At 40.2% G+C, this 25180-nt stretch overlaps 1 protein-coding gene across 1 annotated transcript in view; it reads right to left on the bottom strand.

Moving 5' to 3' along the window:
- The window catches only part of LOC135218331 (3'-5' RNA helicase YTHDC2-like), a 789914-nt gene that overhangs the window by 443063 nt on the left and 321671 nt on the right, over nt 1–25180 (bottom strand). The window contains 2 exon segments of the mRNA XM_064254560.1: nt 2556–2746; nt 24362–24416. Coding sequence (XP_064110630.1) covers nt 2556–2746; nt 24362–24416 — 246 coding nt within the window.

Genomic DNA, 25180 nt, shown 5'->3' on the forward strand with positions numbered 1-25180 from the left:
CATTGCAGCCAGGTTCCTGGCAGTTGGTAGCCTGTAAGTGGACACACATGAGTATCAGCAGTTACTAACAGGACTAGCCCGCTAAGAGATATAATACTCCGCCGCATGCCGGAGTGAAAAATTTTTTGGCCATAGTCCTCTCCTGTTCTCCTGTAGAGATAGTCTGTAAGACCTGGTAAACTAGTCAGATAGTTTCCGGTACACCGGAGTAAAGGGTTTCACCGAACCAGCTACCAGTCTATACACCAAGGGTGGGGGTACAAGGACAGCGGAGAAACATGAGAGGATTAACCCAGATTAATAACAAAAGCAGGCGGAGCTCAGCTCCGCCGTACAAAAATTCTGCAAGCAGGAGGAGGACCCGGATGGTGAGCGGGCACTCCGCCAGCCTAGCAGAATAGGTAATATAATGATTAAACACAAATATAAAGAATAATTGTAAAACCATATATTAAATACAGATGCATGAGAGCTACTCTCCGCCACCCCCCGCTGGACTGGCGGAGCCAGTTAAGCCCGCCGCTAGCGCGGTGGGTAGGCAGGGGGTGGCCGAGGGAAGGAGAGAGGGAAGGAGAGAGCTGAGGAGGGACCCGAGGAGGACCAAGTACGATTGCGGGCGGGGCTGCCCCCCAACCAAACCCGAAAGCACAAGGGACCCCCCCCCCCCCCCCCCCCCCCCCCCCCACCCCCCCCCCCCCGGAGCCCAGGAAGAGAACGGTATGAAGAGCCAGACTCAAGACCCCCCCGTAACTCCCGTATCCTCCCTGGGTAGAGAGGAAGAGGAGAGGAGAGCCCGGTTGGTTACCATGGCAACCGTCGAGCCGAGCCGAGACCTGCCTCCCCCAGCTAATGGGGAAGGGAAGGCAGGAGGAAGGGACTGAGCTGGTGGCTTGTGGCGATCGTCTGGCCCACCACGAACGTGGTAGGACCACGTGGACAGATAGACCAGGCGAAAAAGAAGATAACCTAGGCTAGCTCAAACCGTCTCTAACATGCAACATACACATAATACAGAAAATACATCGTATTAAAATAGAAAGGAAGGGAATCGAAGAGAAAGGAAAAGAAACGTCCTAGAGAGGCTAGGCTAACCCACCTGGAAGGTAGAAAGCCCAACTACTCGGGAGCTGGCCTCTGCTGATACGTATAAACGGAGGGCGACGGCCAGGGTGGTAGGACTAAAGAAAGAGAGAGGGGCTATGACCCCACATGCCTAACAGACCTAGACAAAGGCACATGCATGCATGAACACTTAGCTAAGACTTAAAGGCATAGGATTCCTGAATAGTACGATGAGAAATAAAATAAAATTCGGTAGCACACCTTGCACCACACATAAATATAATCATAAATACTGCACAGCAATAGCCACGACGGTATGGAAGACCGAAGCAGCTAGCTAAGAAACACACGAGGCGAGCCCGAGACCAGACGCAGGAGGTACCGTTAATATACCTAAAAAACGGTTGAAAAACGGGTCCTGTCTGGCTAAAATTACGTGTAACCTTTAGGCAGTATTTAACTTAGCTGCAGCGATGGCTTGAAGTTCCATAATGCAGTGGTAAATCCAAAATAGCAGCACAAAACACAGAGAGCAAAAAAGCACGTGTGGGCAAGGTGTCGCTAATGGAAAGGATGGCCACCAGAGGCGCTGGTGTTAGCGTGGGTGGGTGAGTAGAAGTAGTTGCTGGCGCAGGCTGTGTACCAGCTCTCTCTGGCAGGGGGGTTTTGGTGGAGGAGAGATCTAAATGACAAGAGGTCCGTGGTAGTGGTCTCACTCGCCCCAGTATCATACCGACACTCTCTTTTATTTAGAGTGAGCGAGTCAGGATACTCTGACATCCCCCTCTTTTATTTTTCTCTGGTAACGTTAGCATTATTTACCTTAGAAATATGAACTGAAGGGATATTTCACAAAGCGACACAGGCTTGGCCCAGAAATGGCTCAAACTACACTGGGCAAATGTGCAGTGCTTTTAATCATGAGCCAAACAATTTTCTTCTTTCCTAAATCAAAAATGAAATGTCAAGGATTTGTGAAGACCACAAATATAAAATATGGGTTTGTTAAAAAATCTATAAGTGTTCCCTATTACTATTATGCTATAGTTTATAGAGACCACTAAGGTACATTTCTGGATCCTCACTGGGGTTCCCTAAAAAGTTGAAAGTTGGACAGTGAAGGGGAAAAAATGTGACAAATAAAAAGGCAAGAAAGCTATGAGCCACTGGGTTTGTTAAAAAAGAAACACTAACAGTAACAGTCATCCCCGAGGGGGGATTTCAGTTTGTACTAACATATGAACAGAACTACTTCTAATGATAATGGGTAATTAGACAGCTACTGAGGTACTTTAATGGCCTCTGACATCTAGACATCATTCCTCAGGCTGATTATTTCTATATATAGCTTTGAAGACATTAAGCCCACATTAAGCTTGCTAGGGAAAAAAAAGTTATTAATCTTATATCTTACAAAACAGAACAACAATATTATTTGAAAACTCTAGATATACGATCTTTATAATGATGTCGGACAAAAAAAGTAAACATACCAGAAAAGTATTTTGAAAGGTTAGAATTTGAAGCCTTTGATAGGGGTGTTATGACTGGTGTCCCGGATGTTGTTACGTTATGAAACTGCTGAGACATTTTCTGTGTCCAATCTGCTGCAGTTTTCTGTCCATTCTGGCGCTGTTCTAGTTCTTTATACGCACGAGCCATTTCGGCAGTCTGGTAACAGGTGCTGAAAGAAGAGAAATAAGCTTTGGTATGGTGTTATGATGACAGATGGGATGTTTTATATAATATATATACTATATACATGTGAATATCACAGGAAAAATAATCGACAGAAATTTGTAGCCAAGAGCTTTCATCCTTTAATAAGACATTGTCAAGGCACAAATGAGATACAGTTAAAAAGAAAGTTACAAGGTAAACAAAAAGATCAAGAATACTAGACGTTAATTATCAAAAGGGTAAAAAGGGTAAAATTAAGAGATAATCCAGGATAATCGGAGAGCACACGGTCAAAAACTAACTAAGACAGACATAACCAAAAGGGAATATATTAATTTTGTTGCTTATATTTACCTACAACTTTTTTAATTATGTAGGCATAGAGTTTAAACAAACCAAGACAAATTTAGAAAAAGTTGGAAAAGCGCTGTAAAATTGAATCACCATAAGTCAGTGGCGCCGTAAGTCGAGGACGCACTGTAGTACATGTCGTAAAAAGTATATGTTCAGATTTCACAACAATATTAACTTAGAATATTTAAAATAATGTAGACGTATATTAGTACAGTAAACCACGTATTGACGGGGGATGGGTACCAGACCCTTGCAAACAGCTGAAATCTGTGAATACTTGAAACTAATCTAAAAATGTTTAAAACTGCCTATTTCTATGGTAAAAAATAAAAAAAATACCTGTACCTGGGTATCTTAGTAGTTTTATCACAAAACATGCATTTAATCATGAAAATTATATGAAAATACAGTAATTTGTGAATATTTCTCAGTGAAAAATATTAAGAATAAGAGAGTTTTTTCACATATAATGGGTATAGGCGGTCTGTAGAAAAATCTGCGAATAGGTGAGTTGGCGAATTATGAGGCCGCAAATACGAGGGGTTTACTGTTTAAGAAGAGAGATCTTTGTCCAGAACCAGATATCCTAGCTGTTAACAGTTAGTAATAAGGAAGACCCGAATTTTTCGTCTTGTTTTGAAAAACCTGTCATCACTTCCAATAAGAAACATTGTGCACTTTTTTTTTTAACATACCAATCATGCTGCCACCTGCAAGGGCTATGCAGAATGCGTATGGTTTGCCTTTGTTTTTTGTCCAAACCACATGGCAATTCTGCAGTGTTTTGTAATATTGCATCAGACAGTTTCTGAACACACCTTGATTGATTACTGTATACAATGGACCCCCCCTGTATTCGCGTTCTCCGGATTCGCGGACTCACACATTCGCGGATTTCTCTTGCAGTATTTTTCTATGAGAAATATCCACAAATTCCTGGTTTTTTTTATCAATTTCATCAAAAAATGCACTTTTTCTGGGCTAAACCTGTGTCGCTCCGTGAAATGCTCCTTATAGCACCATTTGTAAGATATAAATATTGCTAAATATACCAGAGAAAAAAGTTGCATGGAATGCTAGGAATATACCCAGCTCGCTCACCCTTATAGGGTGTCGGTATAGTAACTGGGGCGTGTTAAAACCACTATCAGAGGTCTTCTGCCATTTAGTCTCTTCCTTTGTCAATCTTCCCTTTCAAACTAGGTGCCATACCAGCGCCATCTACCGCCCAATACCGCTACTACTAGCGCCTCGATAGCCATCCCTTTAAATAGCACTGTCGTGTACACTTGTGTCTTTGACTGTAACGACAGTATTTTGTAAGAAAATGAGATCCTATAAAAGCCAGGAATCTTCGATATCTAAGTTGAGTACTGCATTTCTGGGCTCAGTCTGTGTCGCTTTGTGAAATATCCCTTTAGTTCATATTTCTAAGGTAAAAAATGCTAACATTACCAGAGAAAAATAAAAGAGGGGAATGTCAGAGTATCCTGACTCGCTCACCCTAAATAAAAAGAGGGTGTTGGTATGGTACTGGGGCGAGTGAGACCACTACCACGGACCTCTTGTCATTTAGAATTCTCCTTCACCAAAATCCCCCTCCTCGAGAGAGCTGGTACACAGCCAGCGCCAGCAACTACTACTACACACCCACCCACGCCGACAACAGCGCCTCTCGTGGCCATCCTTTTCGTTAGCGACATCTCGCACACACAATTTTTTTAGCTCTGTGTTTTGTGCCCTAACTTTTGGATTTACCACCATCATGGAATTCCAAGCTATCGCTGCAGCTAAGTTACACGTATTTTTAGCCAGTCAGGATCCGTTTTAACCGTTTTTTAGGTTCATTAACGGCCCTTCCTTGTCTGGTCTCAGGCTCGCCATGCCGGCTTGCCTCGTGTTTATTTTGTAGCTCCTTCGGTCTTCCATACCGTTGTGGCTATTCTGTGCAGTACCTATGATTATTATTATGAATATTTTAAGTGTGGTGCGGGATGTGCTACAATTTTATTGTTTTGCATCGTACTATTCGGAAATCCTATGCCTCAGTGTCTTAGCTCAGTGTTCATGCGTGCATGTTCCTTTGTCTAGGTCTGTTAGGCAGGTGGGTTATTATTACCCACTTTTTTCTTTAGTCCAGCCACCCTGGCCGTCGCCCTCCGTTTTACGTATCGGCAGAGGCCAGCTCCTGAGTTGTTGGTCTATCTACCTTCCAGGTAGGGCTAGCCTAACTTCTCCTGGACGCTCCCCTCTTTTTCTTACTCTTGATTTCCTTCCTTTCTGTTCTATTACGATGTATTTGTTATGTGTTGCATGTTTGAGACGGTTTGTTTTAGCCTAGGCTATATTTTGTCTGTCCCATTCGCCCACGTGGTCCAACCACGTTCGCGGTAGGCCAGCTGATCACCACAGGCCACCAGCTCTGCCCCCCATCTTCCTCCCTCCCCATCGCGGGGAGGAGGCAGTCCTCGCTCGCTCACGGTCGCTATGGCAACCAACCGAGCACCCCTCCCCTCCTCCTCCCTTCCCAGGGAGGATACGGGAGTTACGGGAAGGGGGGGCCTTGAGTCCTGGTCGTATACCTTTCTCTCCCTGAGTTCCGGGGGTGGGGGGGGGGGCGGGGGGCCCCTCGTACGTTCGGGTTGGGTTGGCCACCCCGCCCGCTCGTACTTGGGCCTCTTCGGTTCTCGCTGTAGCTCTCTCCTCCCTCGGTCTACCCTCCCCATCCGTTATACGGCAGACTCGGAGCCAGCTCCTTGGGGGATAGCGGAGAGTAGCCTTTACATGCATTCGCTTTTTATATACATTTATATGCTATGCATCAATGTTCTGTTATCACTTTCCTCTAGTCTGGCGGAGCGCCCACTCACCATCCGGGTTCTCTGTCTGCTTGCTAAAGTTTTGTACGGCGGAGCTACGCTTCGCTTGCTTTGTTTATTACTTATTTTGTTTTATTTTATTTTACTTGGGTTAATCTTCTCGTGTCTCTCCGCTGTGCTTGTACCCTCACCTCGGTATATGAGCAGGTAACTGGTTCGAAGGAAATCTTCGCTCTGGTGTACCTGAGTTTATCGGACCAGTTTACCACGTCCTACGGACTATCTCTCACGGAGTACAGGAGAGGATTATGCCCAGAAAAATTTTCACTCCGGCATGCAGCGGAGTATCATATCTCTTAGCAGGTTAGCCCTGTTAGTAACTGTCGATACTTATGTATCTGTCCACATACAGGCTACTAACTGTCAAGAGGCGGGGTGCAACGCCATCCTGCAGGATCCATGCGGTCACGAGGTCTGCCGGACCCAGGCTCCCTGTGCCATCCGCCATAATGATTTAATAGTATGGCATCATGAGGCCTGCTCCATCTGCTATGATCTGGTGGACCAGTTTACTGCAGGAGTAAGTATATATCAGTATGGACAGTTCTAACAGGGCTAACCTGCTAAGAGATATGATACTCCGCTGCAGCCGGAGTGAAAATTTTTTCTGGGCAATCTTCCTGTACTCCTGTGAGAGATAGTCCGTAGGAACGTGGTAAACTGGTCCGATAAACTCAGGTACACCAGAGCGAAGATTTCCTTCGAACCAGTTACCTGCTCATATACCGAGGGCGGTACACCGAGGTGAGGGTGACAAGCACAGCGGAGAAGAGGACCCGAGAAGATTAACCCAAGTAAAATAAAATAAAACAAAATAAGTAATAATATACTTATAACTGTTCTTGGTATATACTGTTATAAAAAACATATGTTAAGATATACATATAAGTATTACTTAGTCTTAAGTGTTAATCATATATCTTCGGGGCTTCGTTGTAAGGACTACAATGACCCTTTATTTCAGGCTACCGCCGTGAAGGACGCTGCGTCGGCTACCCTGAGGGCCTGGGTAGGAGGCTTTGGGAAGAACGTCTCTAAGGGGCAGCCATACATCCTGGACAAGAGTATGTCTGTCTGCCTCTTCCCAGGCGGCAAGTCGACCGGGTACGTCGACCCAGCAGCGGCAGCTCCGTGCATCGCCGCTATTCAGCAGCAGGTGGCGCAGGCATTGGCGGAACAAGGGGCCCCGGAGATCACCGAGGATGTAGCGACTCTTGACCTTAATGTAGAGCCGATGACAGTAGGAGAGAGTGATTTATTAGTTGAAGTAGGTTTGCTAGGAGCTCAAGGGCTTCCCTTGGGCTTATCTGGATCTTCGTCCCCTATTCCTTCTTCTTCTTCTTTCCAAGGCTTTTCTGAGTCGGACATTCCGGCTAAGAGTCATCAGCTTCAGCTATCCCTAAAGTGAAAGGGAAGCGGGAGCAGAAGACCCTGGAGAGGACGTCTTCTAAGAAGACCTCGTCCTCGTCATCTCATAAGACTCCGGCTCACCAACCCGGAGCAGAGAAATCGAAGTCTTCTTCGACTTCTTATTCGAAAGGGTCTAGAGGCAAGTCCTCTAAGGAGAAGGCCCGTGCTTCCTCTGAGCCAGAGCCTTCGACGTCCACCAAAGCGCGTCCAAAGACTCCTGTGTCGGTCAGGGACTAGTCCCTTCGACACTGAGGCATTCACCGCAGGTGTTATGCAACAGGTGGGCAACCTAGTCGGTAGTATGATGAACGAAAGGCTGGATCAGATGCTTTCGCGCATCTCCACCTTATTTGAGGAGTTGGGTCAGTCAATCCGAAACATTTCGGAGAGGCTGACGAACCAGGAAAACCTGTTGGCGGGTCTTAGGGAGAATCCCCCAGCAGTTCTTCCTCAGGCAGGTACCGGAGTACCACCCATGCCGGATTACAACACTCCCTCCCTTCACCATGAGCAATCCTTGGAGGGTCGCAGCCTTTGCCCCCTTCAAAGACGGAATGATTTCCAACCCTGATTGTGGAACTCGAAGGATAGAGGACTTAGAGTTCCAACCCGCCAATCTCCAACCACCCTTCATGGGCTACGCTCGCTTGACGGAGACGGCATTGAGGAGGGAGGATAGGATCCCGAAGGAAACTGTTATTTACAGTAGGGATCAAGCCCAGAGGGAATGGGTTAGATGCCTAGAAGAGTGGGATTGCACAAATACCAAGCTTCAGGGTTTCAAGAGCCCATTCACCATCTTTGTGTCAGAGGAGGAGACACCACTCCCCTTTACCACAAAGCTGGCAGAGGTAACCATACAGGCCGCCATGAAAGACGAGCCTATGCCTCAGCTGAGAGTGTCAGATCCAACATCTCCACTCTTTCCAAGATCTGAAGACCTCTGGGCAGATCTAACGGCTTCCTTCACAATCGGGAAGCTCAAACCAGATTGTGCTATTGAACAATTTGGGGAGAGACTACAGTGGTTGCCGGATAACCTGATCCAAGCGGAGTTTGACGCTAGGACCAGGTTAGGGAGGACTCTGAATGCCCTGGTTATGACAGAGGTTGCCGCCATCACTTATGGGACGGAGCCTCTGTTCAAGTTACTAGCAAAAGCACAAACACAACTGTAGTCTGACCTGTACGACTTTGTTGTAGCTAGGCGCAGCTGCAGGAAGCACGTCCTGCAGGAAGCCACAATCAGGCACGAGCCAAACAAATTGCTCGCATCTTCCATCTGGGGAGCTGACCTCTTCCCCGAATCCGTGGTGAACGAGGTTCAGCATGAAGCGGCCAGGCTGAATCAGAGCCTTAAGGTCCGCTGGGGACTTTCTGGCAAGAGGAAGCCAGAAGGTACCCCCTCAAATGTGAAGAAGCTGAAGAAGACCAGGAAATTTACACCTTTCCAAGCTACTCAGCAACAGCAAGTGGTTCAGGCGGTTCCCATGTCCCAAGTGGTTCAGCCGTCAACGTCAAAGAACCAAAACCAGCCCTCGACCTCCTATGCTGTATCTCCGGCCTTTAATCCTGTTTTTGAAGGACAGGCATTCCAAGCCTTCAACAGGTTAGGAAGGGGAAGTAGAGCTAGGGGTGCATTTTGCCAGAGGGGTGGCGGAAGGACACCCAACAGAGGGAAACACTTCCGTGGAGGACGCGGAGCACGTCCTGCCCAAAGTCATGAGGGCCCTCAGGTAGGAGGGAGGCTGTTCCTCTATCGGAACAGATGGGGATTCAGCAACTGGGCACAGAGCATTGTGTCCAAAGGGCTGGGGTGGAGCTGGATCAAAGGTCCCCCTCCATCCAAAACATTCCTTCAAGTACCAACAAAGGAATTGACAGAGTATGCACAAGAGCTCCTTCAGAAAGGAGTAGTATCAAGAGTCAAAAATTTAAAGTTTCAAGGACGCTTGTTCAGCGTGCCAAAGAAAGGCTCAACAAAACAAAGAATAATCTTAGACTTGTCCCGTCTAAACTTATTCATTCGTTGCGACAAGTTCAAAATGCTGACTATCTCACAGGTGCAGACCTTACTTCCCCGTGGGGCCGTCACCACCTCTATCGATCTTACAGATGCATACTATCATATCCCAGTCGCGAGACACTTCCCCCCATATCTAGGCTTCAGGTTGGGAAACCAGGCATTCTCCTTCAAAGTGATGCCCTTTGGGTTGAACGTAGCCCCCAGGGTGTTCACGAAAATAGCGGAATCAGTAGTCCAACAACTGAGATCACAAGGGATAGTGGTAGTAGCGTATCTAGTCGAAGAATGCCTCAAGGCCACGAACAAAGTACAGGCGGTCCCCGGGTTACGATGGGGGTTCCGTTCTTAAGACGCGTCGTAACCCGAAAATCGTCGTAAGCCAGAATGACGTTCTTGAAAACATGTCCACAGGGAAAATTTCACTACTAATTTGCAATTTTTCTTAGGGCCGTATCTCTAAAATTATCACTAATTTACTTTTTTCATGTGCAACACTGTATTCACAAATTACTGTATATTTTCATTAAAATACAAGAGAGGAGAGAGAGAGGAGAGAGAGAGAGAGAGAGAGAGAGAGAGAGAGAGAGAGAGAGAGAAATAACTCCTTGTGGTTTCAATAGATTGAAATGAATGTCTGTAGGCAACTTTTTCCCCTCCCATAAATACATATATTTCTCCAGAGAAGAGAGAAAGAGGACTGTGCAATTATGTTTGTCTGTCTATCAATTCTTTTGCTGAGAAGCAGAGATAAAAGGAAGAAATAGAAAAACACCAAATGTATGACAAGTAACTTGTGGAGAGAGAGAGAGAGAGAGAGAGAGAGAGAGAGATAGAGAGAGAGAGAGAGAGAGAGAGAGAGAGAGAGAGAGAGAGATTGTCCTTATAGTATTTAAAAGAGAAATGGAATGATTATTGTATTTAAAATACTCAGATATGAATTTTGTACTTATAGTATTATTACGTATTGGAGAATATTAATGATAAACTTATTACATACACGTCCATGAAAATGATCTCATCTCAGTAAGAGAGAGAGAGAGGAGAGGGGAGAGGGGGAGGAGGAGGGAGGGGAGGGGGGGGGGAGGGGGGGGGGGGGGAGAAGGAAGAGGGAGGAAAGGGGGGAGAGGGGGGGGGGGAGGGGAGAGAGGGGGGGAGAGGAGAGGGGGGAGGTGAGAGGAAGGGGAGTGGGAGAGGGAGGGGAGAGAGAGAACGGGAGGAGAGGAGCCCCCAGAAAGGAGGAGAGGAGGGAGAGGAGAGGGAGGGGAGGAGAGGAGAGGGGAGAGAGAGAGGGGGAGAAGAGAGAGAGAGGGGAGGAGGAGAGGCAGGGACGGGAGGAGGGGAGAAGAGAGAGAGAGAGAGAGATTGAAGATAAAAGGAGAGAGAGATTGAAAGAGAGAGGATTGAAGAGAGGAGACCGTTTGAGAGACCATTAGATAGGCGAGATTGATTACAATAAAACCATTAAATTCGTTGACCATTGTCTGGCATTGTTAAGCTCAGCGTGTCACCGAGTTGAGGTGGGGAAATTGGCTACCATAAAAAGACCAAAGGGAAGAATTTTTTTTTTGAAAAAGTTAGTTATCGTATTTATTACTACTTCTATTATTATTATATTATTTGAAAAATACAAAAATAAAACACGTGCAATCTACCATAAAAAATTCTCTCATCTCATTAAAGGAAAGAGGAATTATCCTTACAAGGTGAAATGGAAAGGTCATTTTCATCTCTTAAAATACGACCATTATGAATTTTGTAATTAAAGTTTATTATTATTATTATATTAAAATAACTGAAATGATCAATAAAACATTTTACATACTAGTACATAAAAATTCTTTCATCTCGGTAAAAGAGACGAGAGGAGCGAGAGAGATGACGAGAGAGAGAAGAGCGTGGGATGAGAGAGAGAGAGAGAGAGAGAGAGAGAGAGAGAGAGAGAGAGAGTGTTTATCTCTCTCTGTTCTCTCAAAAAATACTTATAACGCTTCCAGCGAAAAGAGAGGGAGGGAGTTACCACTATGAGCCATTATTATTCTTGTGTGGCAAAAGAGAGAGAGAGAGAGGAGAGAGAGTTAACCTTAATTAAAAGTGACATGGATAGATTAGTACATATTGTATTTCTTTAAAATACTATCACATATGAATTTTGTAATTACAGTTATTATTATTATTATTATTATTATTATTATTATTATTTGAAAGTATTAAAAACAAATAGTACAAGTACATAAAAAAATCTTGAGTCTCAGCAAATGAGAGAGAGAGAGAGAGAGAGAGAGAGAGAGAGAGAGAGAGAGAGAGAGAGAGAGAGAGAGAGGAGAGAGAGAGAGGGGGGGCGGGGGGAAATGTCAGGACCACGTGATTGCAACACTGCAGCTCATTCCCCCAGATTTTCCCCCATCCTGGCTGTCACAGAACTTGATATATCTGACAGTTTTAGTACCTGAATCTGGAGAAAGGAAAAAGGTTACTGGAAGTTACTTGAAGAAAGACTGGGGATTACCTTCATTCTTCCAAATTTTTAAAATTTTTTAAAATTATAATAAGCTAAAATCTTACTAATTCACTATGGTATTTTCTTTAATGAATTGATATTATTGCTGTATAAATTAATATTAATATTTGAAAATAGTAAATCATTTATTTATCATACTAAAAACAAAAAACATACATCTTTGTAGTAGAGAGAGAGAGAGAGAGAGAGAGAGAGAGAGAGAGAGAGAGAGAGAGAGAGAGAGGAGAGACGAGAGAGAGAGAGAGAGAGAGAGAGAGAGAGAATTATAGTGATTATTTTTGTTGGAAATACAAAGATGAGAGGAGAGAGAGAGGAAAACTGTGCTAAAACACTATAAAGGATTCTTATCTTTATCAAGTATGTGTTTTTTTAAAAGCGTCGTAAACTCGGAGCGTCGTAAGCGTCAGCGTCGTAACCTCGGAACAAGCGTCGTAACCCAGGGCAGATTTTTCAATGAATATTTAAGAAAAAGCGTCGTAACCTCGGAACGTCGTAAGCCGGACCCGTCGTAACCCGGGGACCGCCTGTAATACAGTTTCTGGAACATCTGGGGTTCCAAATAAACAAGATAAAATCCAGGCTAATGCCGGAATCTCGTTTTCAGTGGCTCGGCATTCAGTGGGACTGAACTCCCACACTCTGTCAATTCCGTTGGTCAAAAGGAAAGAAATAGCCAAGTCAATAAGGCAATTCCTCAAGTGCAACAGACATCAAGGAGAACCAGGAAAGATCCTAGGTTCCCTCCAGTTGTGTTCAGTCACAGATGTTCTGCTCAAAGCAAGGTTGAAGGATATAAATCGAGTTTGGACGTCAAGAGCAAACATCAAAATCGAGACAAGTGTCAGGCCATCCCCGCCGATTCTTCGCAAGCGTCTCCGCCCCTGGGGCGGAGACCAAAAATCTGTCCAAAACAGTTCTCTCCAATTTCCTCCTCCGGCGTTGGTTAATAAGCCACACGGACGCCTCCTCTGAGCGGGGGGGTGGGAGGATACTCCCTTTTAATTTCTGCAAGAAAAGTTCAAGGGACTTGGTCGCCTCAGTTCCGCCGGCTTCACATAAACGTACTACTGGAAGCCATGGCAGTATTCCTCACACTAAAAAGGCTTTTACCAGCCAAGAATTCCCATGTCAAGCTGGTATTGGACAGTGCAGTAGTAGTACACTGCATCAACAGAGGAGGATCCAACTCAAGGCATGTGAACCATGTCATGGTAACCATTTTCTCTCTAGCAGCCAAGTACAAATGGCATCTATCCTCCACTCATCTGGTAGTAATAGGAACGTGATAGCAGACGCTCTGTCTCGTTCAGTTCCTCTAGAATCGGACTAGTGGTCCCTGGACATGCTCATTCCAGGGGTGGGGTAGCCAAAAGGTCCAGGCCTCCAGGTGGATTTTTTCGCGTCACAATCGAACCACAAGCTCCCTTGCTATGTGGCCCCCAACCTGGACCCTCTGGCTTATGCCACAGACGCCATGTCCATTGATTGGAATCACTGGAAAAAGATATACATCTTTCCTCCTGTGAATCTTCTATTGAAAGTCCTGAACAAGCTCAGGTCATTCAAGGGACAAGTGGCTCTAATAGCCCCGGATTGGCCCAAGAGCAATTGGTACCCTCTCCTTCTGGAATTGGGTCTCCGGCCCCAAAGGATTCCGGACCCCAAACTGTCTCAGTCAGTACAAATGAGGACTGTGTTTGCTTCCTCAGGAATTCTCAAAACCCTAACTTTATGGACTTATTGATCATCTTCCATATTTTTTATCATTTCATCTTCATATAGGACATCATCTTCACTTCCATCCAAAGCATTTGATATTCCATATTTTGTAAATGCTTTAATTATGACATTTTTATCGATTTCTGCCCACGATTCTTTAACCCACAAACACAGTAGAGGCAAACCTGGAGCTTTCATCCTCCCTCCTTTCGTAAATGTTTTCTCCCCTTCCAACATCCATTCATTCCACTTCTTCCTGGTGTACTTTAAAAGGCTTAATAATTGATACGTTGAGAGGTTGAGCAACGCTAGTCAAACCACCAGGAATAACAGCTATATTGGTGTTTGTATCTCGAACGCCTTTTAAAACGGAGTCCACTTGATGTGACTTACACATATCCCAAACCAATAAACTTTTTTCTTTCCGTAAACCACCAGTCCTTGATGCCCAGACTCTCTTTAGCCATGTCTTGCAGCCATCATCGTTCATCCATCCTTTTTCGTGAACATGGACAATGATACCGTTCGGGAATTTTTCTTTAGGCATCATTTTCCGTTTAAAGATAACCATGGGTGGAAGTTTCATCCCATCTGCCATACACGTTAAAACAACAGTAAAGTGTGTCCTTTCATGACCAGTAGTCTTGATTAAAATGCTTTTCTCTCCTATTTTGTTTACGGTCGAGTTTGATGGCATGTCGTAGTTAAGCGGAGTTTCATCCATGTTGCCGATGCATGATAATCTATAATCATTAGCTTTGTAGGTGCTTGATTAAAAATTTGAGGAAATTATTGACTTTTTCTTCCAGTTCTTTGGGTAGTTTTTGTGCTATTTTGATTTTCCTTCTTAGGACAAAGTTATGCCTTTTCATAAACCGAGTACACCATCCTGCACTTGCTATAAACTCAGGAATGCCCATTTTTCTTGCTTCTCGAATTGCAAAGTCTTAAATTACATCATGTTATAATAAAACCATTTTCTCAATTTTCGGAGACCCACTTTATCTTCTAAATGCGGTCATTTACATTTGGATACGCAATTTGCACACTTATAAGATGGAGTTGCTACTAAATTTTCCTTTTGTTTTCTCCAGCTTTGGACACAGCTTTCCCCAATGCCAAACAGCTTCAGCTACAACTTGCAGCTTAAATTTAGCAGTATATTTCCTTGCTGATCTTTCCTCCATGGTCCTATTCACTGTGTGGGCCGAGTTACTACTGTTTCACTGCTTGCACTGCTGAGCTATTTATACCAGCTGATTGACAGTTCTGGCAACGTAGGCCTACCAAACAAGATTAGGCATCTCTGTATTCTCTAGAGGACTGCTAATCCATTAATATTAACCAGGTGGTCAGTGATCACACCCTTCATAGCCCACACAACTGACAAACAATTTTTTTTTCCAATGATGTATTATCTTTACTTTACTATAATAGACACAAAATCCTTTATCTGAAATCCTAAAAACCAAAAAGCTCTAAAGTCCTAAAACATTTTGTAGAGTAGGGCATCAATTCATAAGCCAGGAGCTCTCTGGCGTGGTGTTTAAAGATTTGACCTTATGCCAATTTTACAAAAACAACAACTTCCTGTGTGTGAAAGACCTTTGAATGTCTTTGAGGCAAACCCCGAGGCTATCATTATAAGATTATAAGGGTTTTTCATTCCCAGGTACAGTGGTACCTCGACATACAAAAGGCTCAATTTACAAAAAACTTGAGATACGAAAGCAAATACGAAAAATTTTACAGCTCTACATACGAAAAGTTTTCAAGATACGAAAGGTTCTTGCTGTAAAGTCCCGAGATTCGCCTGGACCACCGAGAACAATTTTAAAACTCCCGTGCCGCCAGCTGAGTAAACTCGCCACCATCCTCCCGCTCTCCCATTGGTTCCTGATGCTAGTCACCCCATAATCCTGCTCTCCTATTGGTCAGCATCTACCCCTTGTGCTTTAAGTATTCTATTGGTAAAAGGATGCTGTAAATTGGAAAACTTATTTATGCAACACATTCAATAAAAAAAAAAATTAGGTAAAGATAGAATAAAGAATAGAAATGAATGGTTATTATACTGTTTGGTAGTTTCAGTAGTTGAAGAGAGATAATGAAAATTTATGGCTTACTGTGTAAAGTGATTGCATGGCGACCGTTTGATACTCGTAAGTGCTGGATGTAAACAGAAATTTGGAAGCTTTTTTTTTTTGTTTGTTTATTATAGTTAATGGTTACTTAATAATTATTTGAAATGAGTACATGCAATACATTTAATAAAAAAATTGTGAATTAGAGATCATAAAATATAAAATAAATCAGACTGCCAACAAATACGTATTTTTTAGAATTCTTCTTCTGTTTTAATATTACGCTACATATATGTTTCATTATAGCTGTCAGTAACTCGGTATTTCCACTAGGTAAAGATAGAATAAAGAATAGAAATGAATGGTTATTATACTGTTTGGTAGTTTCATTAGTTGAAGAGAGATACTAATGAAAATTTATGGCTTACTGTGTCCTAGGAAAAATTATTGCTTGGCGTTCGTTCGGTACTCATAAGACGGTACGAGCTGAATGTAAACAATCGATTGGAAGGTTTTTTGTTTGTTTGTTTGTGTATTATAGTTAATGATTAATTAATAATTATTTTAAATTAGTACATACTGATTATTTATACATTTTATTGGCATATTCTAAGCTTTTAGCTTCTTGGGTTTAGATGTCAGAATCATAGACTAGGCTACAGTAGCAACCGCTAACATAGGCTAGGCTTATTGCTAAGGGACATATGCTAAAGTCCTAATATATGCAGTAAAAATGGGGTTGAACATTACATGCAGTTGAATATTACTCAAGTATGTACAGTATTTTGCCTTTTTGGAGTCATATTTCTTCCGTCGGATCGGCGTCGTAACCCTAGAACATGTGTTTTAGGCCTGGCAATATAATTTACTGGGCTGTTTTTGGAGGGCTTGGAACGGATTAGCCATTTTACATGTAAAATGTGTTCTAAGATACGAAAACCTCATGATACGAAGGGCGCCTCGGAACGGATTAATTTCGTATCTCAAGGTACTACTGTACTTTAACCCTTAAACACCAAGCCGCTATTTACCAAGGTGTCCGTTGTATGACGGCGGCGTTTGGGAGTTAGCGCCGAAGCGGAATTTTTTTTTTTTTTTTTTTTAATGACAGCACGCTTAGTTTTTAAGATTAAGTGTTCATTTTAGGCTCCTTTTTTTGTCATTGCCTGAAGTTTACTATGCAACCATCAGAAATGAAAAAAAATATTATCATATATAAATAATGACAGGGCCAAAAAAATTTCATATATAATTGTATACAAATTGCACAGTGAGCAAAACAGTTGAAGCTAATAGTTAAATTTTTTTTCGTTGTATTGTACACTAAATTGCAATAATTTTGGTATATAACAAATTGTAAAACGATCAAAGCAACACAGAGAAAATATTATCACAAAATGATGCATGAATTCGTAATGCGCAGACATAAATACAAGTTTTTTTCAAAAATTCACCATAAATCGAAATATTGTGCTAGAGACTTCACGTTTGTTGCAAACTGAAGGTAATTGATTGAATATTACTAGACTGTAAGTGTTGTAGCTTACAATTGCAGTTTTCGACCATTTTGGTTTAGTCAAAGTTGACCAAAGGTCGAATTTTTTCTATTTATCGTGATTATGAAAATATTTCAAAACTAATAAAAGCTACAACCATGAGTTATTTCTTGTTGTATTCTACATGAAATTGCACACATTTTCATACATAAAAATTTATATAGTTTTATATATGAAACTGTTATAAATAAAACTATATAAAACGGTGCAAAAATTACAACAGTGACAAAAGAATTTCTGAGATTTTTGGCCGAGTTACCGCACGGATGTAAGGAAAAAGTGGTTTTCAAAAATTCACCATAAATCGAAATATGGTGCTAGAGACTTCCAATTTTTTGCAAAATGATGGTAAATGATTGAATATTACTAGACTGTTGTAAGTTTTAGCTTTTAGCTTACAATTGCGTTTTTCTACCATTTCGGTCGAGTCAAAGTTGACCGAAGGTTATTTTGGCACTTATCGTGATTTATATGAAAATATTTCAAAACTGATAAAAGCAACAACCATGGGTTGTTTTTTGTATTATTCTACATGAAATTGTGCACATTTTCATATTTAAAACTCTACGTAACAGCTAACATAAACGGTGCAAAAAATACGACAAAGTAACAAAAGAATTTCTGAGATGCGTTGCTGGTGCTTTTTAGTGCGTGAAGAAAGAAATTCGTGCATGCGCACCTGGGTAACTCTTGTAAACAAAACAACAGCTTGATCCGTGAACTCCCAGCATCCCTCAAGGTGTGTGATTTCAAATTTTTTGCAAACTAGGCCTGTAACTATTTTTCCGCGAATATTTAAAAAAACTTTTTGTAGTAGACGTACTTTACGTCCGATTAGCACCCAACAGACAATTTATTCGACGTATAATACGTCCAACAGGCGTTTAATGGTTAATCTTCCTTCCAATGCGGCCCTGCTCTCTCTCTCTCCTAAATCTAACAGCTGTCTCCGAGTGAGAGCTTTCTTATGGGATAACATAGGCCCGCCATTCGCACTTTCCATACCTATTTATTTTGTATATAATTGCCCTTTCTCGGCTGTGAAGTTGATATCTATACATGGCTGTGAGCTGACCAGGAATAACTTGTAAGTTGGTGTCAAAGTCACTCCACACTTCAGTCAAGCCAAAACTTTGCCATATCACATTCAAGCAATATTCAGTCATTGTTTCCTATCTATTATTTTGTCAAAGAGAGAGAGAGAGAGAGAGAGAGAGAGAGAGAGAGAGAGAGAGAGAGAGAGAGAGAGAGAGAGAGAGAGAGAGAGAGAGAGAGAATCTGTCTGTATACGATTCTTTATTTTCTTATTCTTCAAAATTACTCTGTTATGCCTTATTTCATAATTCCTTGCTCACTAGTTTATTCTATACCTACGATATTGAGAAATCAAGATATGTATAGATAGGAGAACTGCCTCCAGACATGTATAGTGTGGATTTAAACACACATGTAACTGGTTGAAATATTCGCAACAGCATCAAAATGAGATGCCATGTTGATAGAAAATCTGACTCTGTTTCTTGTTATTGCATAAAAAAAAACTTTATTCAATCATGAACCTACGTAATTTAGTTGGAATTCTACTTAAGGGAAAAGATAATATTTGATATCTGTAATGGGAGAAATAGTTTTATCTTTGTTGTTATTATAAATTTGGCAGATATGAGGAGATTAAACATACGTGGGAGGACCCAAACAGCCCAGCCAGTGAGCTCTGTTCATTTTGTAGATACTATAGTTTGGCGTGCTAGGCTTACCCAAGTCATTTGGGTGTGCGATGCAGCTGCTGTTGCTACTCAAATTATGGCATTTCTCTTACCAATGCCAAGAATTGACCATGGAAAATCCCAAGATTAACCATAAATCCCAAAATAATAAAATAATGAGAGAGAGAGAGAGAGAGAGAGAGAGAATTTAGAGAGATTTAACCAGTGGGCATTAGTACATATGCAGACAGTGTGTTCATGCTTGTTAAAAAATGTGCAGTACGGATAATTCATATCTGGAAGACAATAGTACAAATATGAATTTTGTTGTTGTCAGTCTCATGGACTAAATTTACATAATGCAGGGAACAAATCTTAACATTTCTCGAAAGATTAGAGAGATGAACACTCTCTCTCTCTCTCTCTCCTCTCATCTCTCATCTCTCCTCTCTCTCTCTCTCTCTCTCTCTCTCTCAACTACACTGTTAACTTCAGTCTTTGTAACAAATAGGTATTAGCACACACACAACTGTATGTGTGTGTGTGTATGGGCATACTGTTAAAAAATGTTCAGTAGCTACAGGTAATACCAACATCTTTGGAAGATAAAACAAACAAAAAAATGTTGTTGTTAGTCGAGTGGGTTATAAAGGGTGTGACCAGCAGACAGAAAGATTAACATTTTTCCTGAGATTAAAGACCTGAATTTTGTTTTGAAAGTATGTCAGCAGCCTTAGTAAATAGGTATCATCTTCTAAAGAAATTTTTTTTCTTTTTTCTTTTTGGGGAAGAATCTTCACACCATTTTGCATTCAAAGTAATGAGAAGGAATAATTATATTCTTCATGTAATCAGTAAAATACTTACACTATTAAAAACTAAAACTACGTACTGTATGCAAAACACACACATCATCGTCAGCTTCGTGTGTGTAAATGTTCATTCTCAGAAATTCACAGAGTAGTATAATCAACACCTGATTGACTGGTTGGTAGCCATGGAGATCTGTTATCCAATGACTGCCCTCTGCTTCTGTTCTATTTATAGACATATGCCATGGATGGCACTAGGTTTGAACGTTGCCATGATCGTGATTTTCTGACTAGTGATGGCAAAAATTACTCAATAATTTTCTTTATATAACAATTTCTTCGTGAAAACAATAATATAATATGATCATTTTAACTTTAATTTACAATGGTATGAAAAATACCAGTGTCATAGTGATGCGTCATCAATATAGTGGTATGACAATACCACATTGTGTTGTAGCGATGCATCATCACTAAGTGCAAATCCTTTTCCCGGCCCATCCTCAAAATTTTACGACTTCAACTTCAAGATCGATATGGTGAAATATATTTTATAGTCATACTTACTGTTAAAATTCACAAGTTGAACTGCAAAAAATGATTATATTTTGATTGTTACATACATATATTTTTTGTGTTTTACGGAATGTTTGTTTTGAAAATAATAGCTATTAGTGAACATATGGTATTAATTGTCCCACTATTTTATTATAGGTGATCTTAATTATCTCACATTCATTTAACAGTATTATATTAATATTTATTTAAATAAACTGTAATTAATAAATAATAATGAAAAACATAAAAGGAAAAAATGTTTTTGCTGCAGTAGTGATGTTTTTGTTTGATTATGCATCTGACCTCACATTTCCGAAATTGGAAAAATTCCAAAACCCGAAACATCGGATAAAAGAATGTGTACTGCACATTTTTTAAACATTATGTACACGCACACAATGTCCGCACATTTACTGATACCCATTGGTGAAAGAGACTCAAATTACAGTATTTATTCCTGAGAGAGAGAGAGAGAGAGAGAGAGAGAGAGAGAGAGAGAGAGAGAGAGAGAGAGAGAGAGAGAGAGAGAGAGAGAGAGAGAATGATTTAGGACTCCAAGGCTTGGCATTTTTACAATTATTTTATTATCTTGGGATTCTTTTTTAATCTTGATATTTTCTATTCAATTCTCAGGGTTAGAAAGAAAATTACCGTCTTGACTAGCAGCAGCACACACCTAAATGACTCGGCCATTAGCACGCCAAACCACCAACCTCATGAATTGACGCGCTCAGAAAAGGAACCCACATGATACATGAGATCCATGACAAAACCACTGTTTATTGGTGAAAATTTGGGAGTCGCACATTATGCGAGATCGCATGTTACTCGAGTAGATACAGTATCTGCTTTGTATATTATGAATTATTTCTAAACCCGTCCTACATGCCCGGCACTTCTCATATAAATGAGCTTGTAAATTAGGTGAATGTTGTTTACATTTAATCAATAATCCCATATCCCTTAAACTCCGAAGCGGTATTTTAAAAATCGTCTCCCATATGCCGGCGGCGTTCGCAAGTGAGCGCTGAAGCGGAAAAAAAGTTTTTTTTCAAAAATCTCACTGCAAGCTTAGTTTTCAAGATTTAGAGTTCATTTTTGGCTTTTTTTTTTCATTGCCTGAAGTTTAGTATGCAATCATCAGAAATGAAAAAAAATATCATTATCATATATAAATATTGGGATATATGACAGCACGAAAAAAATTTCATATATGTATAATTGTATACAAATCGCGCTGTGAGGAAAATGGTAAAAGCTAATGAGTTAATTTTTTTTGTTGTATTGTACACTAAATTGCGATCATTTTGGTATATAACACATTGTAAAACGATCAAGACAACACAGAAAATATTATCACAAAATGATGCATGAATTCGTAACACGAGGAAAAAAAAAAAAGCTGTTTTCAAAAATTAACCATAAATCGAAATATTGTGCTAGAGACTTCCTGTTTGTTGGAAAATGAAGGTAATTGATTTAATATTACTAGACTGTAAGTGTTGTAGCTTACAATTGCAGTTTTCGACCATTTCGGTCGAGTTAAAGTTGACCAAAGGACGAATTTTTTCTATTTATTGTTATTTATATGAAAATATTTCAAAACTGATAAAAGCTACAACCATGGGTTGTTTTTAGTTGTATTCTACATGAAATTGCACACATTTTCATATATAAAACTTTATGTAACGGCTAACTTAAAATGGTGCAAACATTACGACAATCGGACGAACAAATTTATGATTTTTTTGGAAGAGTTACCACGCAGACGTAAGGAAAAAGTTTATTTCATAAATTCACCATAAATCGAAATATTGTGTTAAGACTTCCAATTTGTTGCAAAATAAAGGTAAATGATTGAATATTACTAGACTGTAATAGTTTTAAGCTTACAATTGCGTTTTTTGACCATTTCGGTCGAGTCAAAGTTGACCAAAGGTTGAAATTTTGGCACTTATCGTTATTTATATAAAAATATTTCAAAACTGATAAAAGCTACAACCATGGGTTGTATTTTGTTATATTCTACATAAATTTGTGCACATTTCCATATATAAAACTTTATGTAACGGCTAATTTGAAATGGTGCAAACATTACAACAATCAGACGAAAAAATGTCTGATTTTTTTTTTCAGAAGAGTTACAGCGCGGACGTAAGGAAAAAGTTTATTTCATAAATTCACCATAAATCGAAATATTGTGCTAGAGACTTCCAATTTGTTGCAAAATAAAGGTAAATGATTGAATATTACTAGAATGTAATAGTTTTAGCTTACAATTGCGTTTTTCGACCATTTGGGTCGAGTCAAAGTTGATCAAAGGTTGAAATTTTGTCACTTTTCGTTATTTATATGAGAATATTTCAAAAGTGATAAAAGGTACAACCAAGGGTTGTTTTTAGTTGTATTCTACATGAAATTGCGCACAATTTCATATATAAATCTTTATGTAACGGCCAATTTAAAATGGTGCAAACACCACGACAATCGTATGGAAACCTTTCTGATTTTTTTCAGAAGATTACGCGCGGACGTAAGGAAAATGTTTGTTTTTCATAAATTCACTATAAATTGAAATATTGTGCTAGAGCCTTCCAATTTGTTGCAAAATAAAGGTAAATGATTGAATATTACTAGAATGTAAGAGTTTTAGCGCACAATTGCGTTTTTTTACCATTTCGGTCGAGTCAAAGTTGACCGAAGGTTGATATTTTGGCACATCGTTTTTTATATGAAAATATTTCAAAACTGATAAAGGCTACAACCATGGGTTGTTATTAAATGTATTCTACATGAAATCGCGCACATTTCCATATATAAAACTTTATGTAATGGCTAATTTTAAATGGTGCAAACATTACGACAATTGGACGAAAAAATTTATGATTTTTTCGGAAGTGTCACCGCGCTGACGTAAGGAAAAAGTTTATTTCATAAATTCACCATAAATTGAAATATTGTGTTTGGGACTTCCAATTTGTTGCAAAATAAAGGTAAATGATTGAATATTACTAGAATGTAATAGTTTAAGCGTACAATTGCGTTTTTTGACCATTTCGGTCGAGTCAAACTTAACCAAAGGTTGATATTTTGGCACTTATCGGTATTTATATGAAAATATTTCAAAACTGATAAAAGCTACAACCATGGGTTGTTTTTAGTATTATTCTACATGAAATTGCACACATTTCCATATATAAAACTTTACGTAACTGCTAATTTAAAATGGTGCAAACATTACGACAATTGGATGAAAAAATTTATGATTTTTTCGGAAGTTACCGTGCGGACGTAAGGAAAAAGTAGTTTTCATAAATTCACCATAAATCGAAATATTGTGCTAGAGACTTCCAATTTGTTGCAAAATGAAGGTAAATGATTGAATATTACTAAAATATAAGAGTTTTAGCTTACAATTGCGTTTTTCGACCATTTCAGTAGAGTCAAAGTTGACCAAAGGTTGAAATTTTGCCACTTATCGTTATTTATATGAAAATATTTCAAAACTGATAAAAGCTACAACCATGGGTTGTTTTTGTTGTATCCTACATGAAATTGCGCACAAATTCATATATAATACTCCATGTAACGGCTAATATAAAATGGTGCAAAAATTATGTCAAAGTGACGATATAATTTCTGAGATGTGTCGCTGATGCTTTTGAGTGCGAGAAGAAAGAAATTCGCGCTTGCGTGCCTGGGTAACAATTGTAAACAAAACAACGCCTTGATCCGTGAGCTCCCAGCATCCCCCAAGGCGCGTGATTCAAAAGTTTTTGCCTAGTAGGCCTATAACTATTTTTCCACAAATTTTTAAAAGAACTTTTTTATATCAACGTACCATACGTCCAATTGGCATTAAAGGGTTAAAATACATACAATATACTTAACACTGGATGTCGCTGTTTCTATACAAGGCTAATATCTTGAATTTTAAAGAGTCTCATATTTCACACAAAGGAAAACTGAATACAGAAATATTGATAAAAATACTTACTATTTCAGTACATCTTCTAAAAAATATTCCTTCACTGGATAACAACGGCCTGGAACTACAACAAAAATACATTAACAACAACAAAATGGAAACAAAAAAAGATATTCCAAACATATAAGTACAATACACTGCACTCATTGTCATGCTCCATTAAAAAAACCGCTTATGTTACATAACCCCTTGTGGATGGGTAACAAGCATGTATCTTTACTTATAGCTTTGGGGTGGATTTCAGAATGATATTGTTATGATATTGTGTGAGCTGTAATTAAAAACTTATAAAATAAAATAAACACGCATTAGAAAAAACTTATAACTTAGTAAGACCAGCATACCAACTGTCATTTGGAGAAGACTACACACAGAGTTGGAAAAATTAGCTTTTAACCTCCTACATATCTTCTCTTTTCCATTGAAGTTTTTTCCTTTTTAAATTGGTCATCCTTAAAATTATCCTGGTCTAGGGACGAGGTTAATATATATTTGGCTTGGACTGCGACAGTTAAGCTATGGTATTAACCAAAAGTCTGAGCCTTGTAACAAAACATAAATTGATGTAAGAGAACCAGTGTGGCAGGGAGGGAGGCAGGTGCTTTTTGGTAAAATAAGAGATTTGTATTTTACAGCATACTTGCAGTCCCCGGTTATCGGCGGTGGTTCCGTTCTTGGTGGGGTGCTGATAAGCTAAAACCGCCACTAACCGAAACTCTGTGATTTATTGTGCTTATGGCACCGATACCTGGTTAATGGTACTTCCGTTAGGTATGTTATGGCACCATAACTCTATTACGTGCCGACAAATACGGGACTCGGAGTGTT

Source organism: Macrobrachium nipponense, chromosome 9 (genome assembly GCF_015104395.2).
Source record: "Macrobrachium nipponense isolate FS-2020 chromosome 9, ASM1510439v2, whole genome shotgun sequence".
NCBI lineage: Eukaryota > Metazoa > Arthropoda > Malacostraca > Decapoda > Palaemonidae > Macrobrachium > Macrobrachium nipponense.